Raw genomic sequence first — 8,062 nt, 5'->3', positions numbered from 1 at the left:
TCAAATGGCTAGGGGCTGCTGGAGTGGCTCAACGCTGGTCATAAATCTGGGGTCTCTGTTTTCAAGGTCTGCTGGATTCTCCAGTCGTCTTCTATGTGATCTCTTCTGTGGTTAGTTAGCTTAGGTTTCCTCACACAATGGTAATCTTAATTTAGTCCGACTTCCCACAAAACAACAAAATTCAGTACTGAATGGTTAGTTGCCAGGCAAACTCTCAAAGTTTAGGCCTGATGCTGACGCAGTGCCATTTTTACTGCATTATATTGGTTAAAGCAGGTCACAAGGTCCCAGCCCAGATTCAACATAGGGAGGAATTCCATAAGAACATGTATGCTGGGAGATATGGTTTATTGGGTGCCATCTTTGGAGGCTAGCTACCACACCAATGCTTATGAAAGAAATACCATAAACATAAAACTAATTTCTATTTCCTACCAAATAACCAAAAGCAAGGAAGGCTCAACTTAATTATCTTTCACTATACACAAGTCTACATCCAAATCTTTCTTATTTTTCCATAATCTTTCCCAAATATGCCTCATTCAAATTATTTCAGTATTGCAGTCTCTTCATTAGGTCCTAGAATGAGTCTCATCTAATTAAACATTTCCAGATGTTTGAATTCCAAAACCAGAAAAATTAAGATATATCTAACTTAATCTATATATTTGCATAGAGTGCCAACTTTGTAGTTTTTAAATTTCTGTGTAAGAACAATAAAGACCGTACCATTTACTATTACTCTTTCTTCTTAAAAGAAAGTCCATGTAATTTTTTTTTTTAAAAAGTGGTAAAGAGAATTTCAGACTGAAGAACAGTCTTAAATTAGAACTGCTTACTTTATGAAAACATATAGTAATATGTCTTTATTTTTCTAATTTTGGCTCTCGTCAGGAAAACTCCAAGAACTGCCACTGTTTCTTGGACCTAGTGTTTGGGAACCTCTAGTGAAGTCACTGTTACTGAACATTGTTAAGGTCCTTTTTATTCTGAACCTTGGTAAAATCATTTCACATCTTACCCTAGGGACTATAATCATACTGATCACATTGCAAATTTTATAATTCCTTCTTCTACATGGAATCATTTAAAGCTATGCTAATGTAAATAATACTATTATGAAATACTTGTTATTGTATAAGGATTGGATAGTGTTAGCATACTCAGCACTTACAAGTGGGGAAATTGAAGTCAGACTGTTTCTGTTCCAGTCTGGGTCTGTCATAACCTTTAGCAAAAAACGTATCTTTCTGCACCTGTTTCCCTAGCTGTGATGTAAGTATAATCATAGCAGAGATCTCTTGAAGTTTTAATAAATACTATGTATAAAGTACATGGATTAGAGCTTGGCACATGGTAAGCACTCAGTTTGTAAAATTAATATTGCATTTTTATTATATTTATACATGATAGCAATATTTTGCAATTGACTTAGGATCTCAATATATGTCTTATTGGTGATCTCAAATATCCACAGTGCTTTTGAAAAGATTAGTCACAATTAGACAATAGAATTTTAAAGTAGGAAGGAACTTTAATGTCATATGATTCTACCATAATACAGGTGAGAACTTTTCTATTTAAAAACAAAACCAAACATTGATACAGAGCCCAGACAACTAGTGAGGGGTCACAATCATCAGATTAACCTTGTAGATGAGTAACATATATAGACACCACATATTTTTCTAGTCACTTTGCCAGATTGGTTTTCAGTCTCACTTACATTTATCAATGCTACTCATGTTATTGTCGTAGCTACCTGCACTTTTTTGTGTGTCCAAATGGAAAGCAACATAATGCTCATAATCTCTGAGAAACAACAAAATTCCTAAGAATACCTAAAAATGGTAATAAAAAAGGACAAGCAGTGTTTAGGAAATTTAGGGCAACTGCCAGATTTATTTTAAGCCCTATGCTTAAAAATAAATTTAATTCACATGACTGGTTTAAAATACTGGAGCCAAGAAAAGTCATTGCAAAAGCATCTAATGAAATACCTGAATTTTGTCTAGCTGTTGTCTTTGGTACAATTTTTGTGAACTTACTTCCTATCTTGATTTACACAGTGGATTTTATATCTAAGTATTCCTTGAAAATAGAATAGTTGTTTTTCAAACAACCTAAGATTTTCCTAACCTCTGACTCACATCATAAAGTTGGTGGACTGTTCAGATGCTATATAAAGCCTTTTTATGTAGAAATAAAATTGGTTTTATCTGTAGCATTTTCCAGTGTGGGGTAAAACATCCACGTTTTCTATTTCTAGCAACCCTTAATTTGACCTTTGAGCAAAATTATGATTACAAATAAATTAAGGTGAATTTCCTACTGAAAGCAGTGAAGAACATTATCAGCAGATTGAGTAACAAGTCTTTCATGCTGTCTCACACCACATTCAATGAAGCAATTGAATTAGGAGGAAATGCCTATTATTTACATGTTCTATCTACATTAGTTCTAGTCAAATCACAACTCTAAGTTTCACTGAACGTTTTGAAATTGAAACAGGAGGATTATACATCAAGAAGAGAACTACAATGGGAGTGTTAATGGTGTAGAACTAGTATGAATAGCTTAAAAATAATGATTGTTTTCTATGAGATTTTCTTTTAAACTAAATTGAGCTTGGCTTCTATTGACTATATCTTCCGGAGTGATTATTTTAATGCTCCCCTGACACACACGCTCGGTTTAGGAGGGCTGAATACTGCATTGCTTTGTAATTTTCCCATGGAATCATACACGAGTTAAACGTTGTGGGGTTCATGGAGGACCGACGACGAAGTACACCAAACCTCGTTGATGCTAAAATACTGGTGCTTGCAAGCAAAACGGCGTCCTGCCTAAAAGAACAAAAACAAAAAAACCTGTCTCCAAAATAACAACAAGCACCCTTTCTTTCTTGTCAGAATTCTCCAGACGGCTGCAGCCCAGAAGCAGCAGAGCTCGGGCAGCTGCCAGGACGCGAACAGAGGCAGCGAGAGCCCCGCCCCCGCCCGGACCTCCACGGCAGCTCTGGAGCCCTGTGTGGTTCCTCCAAAGCCTGCCAGGGCAAGGGCTGTGCCGCCTGCCGCACCCTGTCGGCTCCTCCCCGCTGCCAGCCTTCCCAGTCGGTCGGCTAGGCCAAGGGCGCGCCCCGCCCTCTATCCCACTCCGCCCCGCTCCGCCCCGCCCTGCGGAGGCGCCGGCTTGTGCGCGCGCGCGCGCGCGCGCGGGGCCTGACCGGTTCCCCTTCCGAACGTCCGCGCCCCGCATGCGCAGTCCGTGCCGGCGGTCTCCGTTTGTTTGAACAGGAAGGCGGACATATTAGTCCCTCACGGCCCCCCTCGCCCCACCCCCCCAGGCATTCGCCGTCGCCACTCGCCCTTTCCGCAGCCGGGGCCGCAGCGCGTCCCAGAAGCTCCCCCATCAGCAGCCGCCCGGACCCGACTCGTCTTCCTCACTGCTCGCTCTCCAGCCTTTCCTAAGTCTCCATCGGGCACCGACCTCGCCCTGCCCCGCCGGACACCGCGGCAGACGCCCCAGCAGCGACCGGACAAAATGGGAAAGTGAGACTATTCTGCGGGGACCAGCTCTTGGTCGAGACGAATCGGTGCGTCGGCCCGGGCCAAGCAGAGCCAGGGATGCGGGGATAGACCGCCTACAGCGCTTCAGAGCGGAGCGGGCCCGGCCCGTGGCCCTAGCGGCGGCTGCGGCAGCTGGCACAGCTCCGCACCCGCCCTTCGATTTCGCCTTTCCTCTTCTCCCTCCCCTGCTGCCCGGAGGAGTCTCCACCCTGCTTCTCTTTCTCTCCCCGCTCCTGCCCATCTCGGGACCGGGAATCCTCCATGGCGAAGGCAGCTGGGGCCCGCTAGGCTGAAGCACCTCTCCGGAGCGACGAGGCTGGTGGCAACGGCGCTGTCGGCTGTCGTGAGGGGCTGCCGGGTGGGATGCGACTTTGGGCGTACGAGCGGCTGTGGGTCGCAGTTGTCCCCGGCCCGGGGTTTGGAGAGCGGAGATCCCCTCAGTGAGGGGAAGGAGGGGGAACCGGGCGCACCTGGTGACCCTGAGGTTCCGGCTCCTCCGCCCCGTGGCCGCTAACCCACCGCGGGAGGAAGTTGGTTGAAATTGCTTTCCGCTGCTGGTGCTGGTACGAGGATATTGTCACTGTAGCGGCAACATGTCGACTGGGGACAGTTTTGAGACTCGGTTTGAAAAAATCGACAACCTGCTGCGGGATCCCAAATCGGAAGTGAATTCGGATTGTTTGCTGGTAAGTAGCGCAGTTCTCTTTTGCTTGTCTGTGCTTCCGTACGTATTTGCCTTCCTCTTGCTTTCAGTCTAGTTATCTGCAAAAGAAAGTTTCAGGCGTGCATAATCTTGGACAACACCAAAATCTGTTGTTTTTCCCCGAAGAATCTTGGAGTACTACTGAAATCGCATGCCGTGGCCCTGTTTATCATTGGATTGACTGTACTAACCACTCTCGTTCATCATTACACAAAAGATACTTATAAACCTCTATTGCAGTCATCATATAAAAAGTTACCACGTCAGAGTTATTACTACATATATATAGTTTGTTGAATGGAGATTTTAGTAATATTAATCTTTGTGATCGGTTTGACAGTATTATTGGAAAGACTACTTTTCATTTATAGCGATTTAGCTCCTAAGGGTTTAGTTTTTAGACTTGGAAGTGACAACAGAGAATAGATATTGAGGAAGTGATTTTTGAGCCAAAATGTCACAGGTGAACTGAGTTTGAAGGAACTTTTTGCTGTTCCTTCAAACAGCAAAATCCCAGGGAAACTGATGGTAGGTCATCACAATATTAACGTCTTTTACAATACTGTTGGTTTACAAAAGTACTGCGCAGATATTTTATTTGCCTTTTTTGGTGGTGGTGTGCTTAACATTGTCACTTTTAAAACATTCTACAGAAGTTTTTATGATATGAAAGGACAAAATTCTATTTTAAAAATTCATCAGTGATTTGATAGCATAGACAGACTGGAGTTTTTAAGTTTTATCAGTTTCCTCCAATACCAATAGTTGCAAACTGTAAGCGAGTTTCTCCTTTTACTTTACAGATCAACTAAAAGTTATGTAAGAATTCTATTTTAGTCCAGACAAAACCACATAATCTCTAAAGTTGCAGGGAAAATGTGTATGGATAGTAATTTACAGCCTCCTCAGAATTAATGTTAGATGTACACAATATTTGGAATTAAGATTAAGTGAAAAAAGTACTGTTACGCCATTCAGAGAAATTAATACCATTTAAAATCTCTTGAATCAGGAAAATCATGTAGTTTAAAATTAACATGCATTTTATTTTAGTCTACATACCTCTATATATTTTAAATGTGTATGGTTTTACAAGAAAATTTTCCCCCCAAAGCTTTCAAAATTACTCTAAACATCCTTGACTATGAAATTAGTCTGGTGAATCGTATATTTGAAATGTGTACCCCACATTGTGGGTGCTCTTCAGATTGAAAAACAGAAAGGAGGATTGATGCTTAATACAATTTAAAACATTTTATTGAATGGGAGAAGTGGAAGGAATTAGAACACATCTTTCTAGTAAGGTTTTCTATAACTTCTAAGAAGTTTAATTCTTCTTTTAGTATTTATCTAATTCCCATATAGTATCTTTGATTTTACTTTGCTTTTTGATCTTGTTATTCCATGAAGCAGCTTTACAGGAAGGGTATAGTCTTTTTTTTTTTAAAGCTGTCTCCTAGCCTCTTGCCATAGCTTCATTTAGTGGGAACCTCACAGATTTATTGAAATGTGAATGATCCAAGGAAATGTAAGTCATGGACTCTTTCCTTGAAAGTCTAATCTATTTAGGAAGAGAAGTCCTAATCTCACATATACATACACAGAAACAAGGCAAAACACTTCACAGATTGAGAAAATATGTGATAAATTTCAAATAGTTGTTATGGATAAATATGTTTTTGGATATTGAAAAGAAGCAATCACTGAGTTGAGCCAGGGTATGCTTTATGATGGATAGGATTTAGAGAGAAATTATTCAGAGGGAGAGTGAAGGATAGCATGAATACGTAGAGGGTGGAGACATGTCTGGCTATGACATGTTTAGGGGAACAGAAGATAAAGCTGGAAGGATAAATTGGCGTTAGAGTGTGGAGGATTTAATAGTTAGGCTAAGGAATTTAGATTTTCTTCAGTATGTTGTGTCTATAAAATATTTGCAAACAAGACTGTGCCAGGATGAATGAGAAGATGAATCTGGTAGCTATGTGAAGGTTGGGTTATGTGGAAAGAGAGTAGAGATGGGGTGAGATTGGGGAGTTTTAAAAAAATTAACAGTCCAGAAATGATTGAAGCCCAAAATTGGGGTATAGAACGGGGGAGGAGGAATTGATGGAACCTGATTGGCAGGGTTGGGGAGGAAAAAGGGGAACCAAAGAGAGAGAGACTTAGATGATTCTAAAAATTTAGAATCTGGGTTGTAGGGAAACTGGTGAAAACAGCAAAGACAGGTTTGGAAATAGGTTGAGAAGAATAGACTTGTTATATTTGAGGGGGTAAATTTAATTTTAGTTTTGCTTTATTTGAGGGCATACTGGGACAACTACAAAGAAATGACCTGTAGACTATTGGAGATATAAAACCGAGCTCATAATTAAAAATAACAATTTGGAAATCATTTGCACAGAGGTGCAAGTTGAAACTGATACAATGATAAAAGGGCAAAAGATGAAAGTTGAAGAAATAAGAAAAGTCAAGAAAGTAGGCAATCAAGGCGTTTCAGAGTTAGGATAACCAAATATCTTGGAGCCCAGGATTTCTAAAAGAACATTTTGAAAAAGAAAATAGTCAACAGATTCCCCCCCCCCCCCACCTTGTAATCTTATAATCTCGGCTCTTTTTTCTGTTTAGTTCCATAATTGTTTATTGATAGCTGTTGAGATTTTATTAACCTTATTAATCTGAACTTGGTAAAGATTAAAATTTTCTTTGGGAGATAAAATCCCTTTTCCAGTTTTAGAGTGTCTAGCATAAATTTTCTTTGCATGATAGTTTGTGTTTATTACTGAATAGTCATTCATTCTACCATTCAGAATGACCTATCAGGTAGCTTCACCTTTTTCAGTGAGTCTGTTCTTACTCGTCCCTCTCTGGTCTTTGGACATGTCCTGTATTGTAGGGACAATACTTCTAAATTAATTGCCTTTCTCTATTATTTTGGCCTTTGTTGATTTATTTAACTGATAGTTATTGAGTATGTATTACTATGTGCCATGTGCAACACTCAAGTTCTAGGGGTTTCTTTTGTAATCTCAAAAATTGTCAAATTATGTTTATTCTCCACTTCCTTGGTTAGATCCACTCTTAGGTGATGATAGTTCCTAAACCTTTTGGGTTTAGAAATGTTTGCTGGCAGATGTTTTTTAAACCACCTTGCCCATTGGATATCTTTGTTTTTGTTGTTGAAATACTAATGTATATTAATATTTATAATGTAGCTGGAAGAAGCCCTAGTAAGTGGTTATCCAACCTTTTCTTGAACACAGTCGTATAATTTAAGAACTAGATAAGTCAGCTTTTCATATTGCAAATATAGATTTAGATACTAAAATAGACTGCAAATACCAAAATTATATTATGCTAACTATTCACTTCTTTCCTAGATCATCCAAATTTCTCAACCTTGGGTTTTTTCTCAGTCAGATTCTTTCCAGTATCCTAGTGGTCCATCACCTAATGGTCCATGTTATAGTTTATAATGATTATCAAGAACTGTTTTCCTTTTTTCAACTTCTTTTTAACTTAGAGTTATTTTATCTAGGTCTTGTTAACAATTTGTCAATAGTTTTGTACCTCTGAGAACAGTAAGGAGCAGAGTTTAATTAAGTCTTAATTTTTCTAGAGAAAAAAATGCATATGACTTGTAAGTTAAAAAGCAAGAACAGAGGTAGGTGGGTGGGAAGATTAGGTATATATCGGGGGTGCCAAAAAAATGTATATACATGACTTGTATTCATCTTTTGTTATTGGTATATATTTAGTATTACAATTTTAATACGGTTTTTTACCTTTC

General features: G+C 39.6%; 1 protein-coding gene across 5 annotated transcripts in view; it reads left to right on the top strand.

Moving 5' to 3' along the window:
• The first annotated feature begins 4,005 nt into the window (after nt 1-4,005).
• Nucleotides 4,006-8,062, top strand: part of ROCK1 (Rho associated coiled-coil containing protein kinase 1) — a 141,705-nt gene continuing 137,648 nt past the window's right edge. For all 5 annotated transcript variants that reach the window (XR_002138132.3, XM_019741231.3, XM_019741232.3 and 2 more), the window contains exon 1: nt 4,006-4,255. Coding sequence is in view for 4 of the 5 variants with exons in the window: in XM_019741231.3 (XP_019596790.1) it covers nt 4,163-4,255 (93 nt within the window). In the remaining variant the exon portion in view is untranslated. The remainder of the gene's footprint in view (nt 4,256-8,062) is intronic.

This window comes from Rhinolophus sinicus, chromosome 4, assembly GCF_057876585.1.
Source record: "Rhinolophus sinicus isolate RSI-liver-muscle chromosome 4, RSI-T2T, whole genome shotgun sequence".
Classification (NCBI taxonomy): Eukaryota; Metazoa; Chordata; class Mammalia; order Chiroptera; family Rhinolophidae; genus Rhinolophus; species Rhinolophus sinicus.
This window is presented reverse-complemented; position numbering and strand designations above follow the sequence as displayed.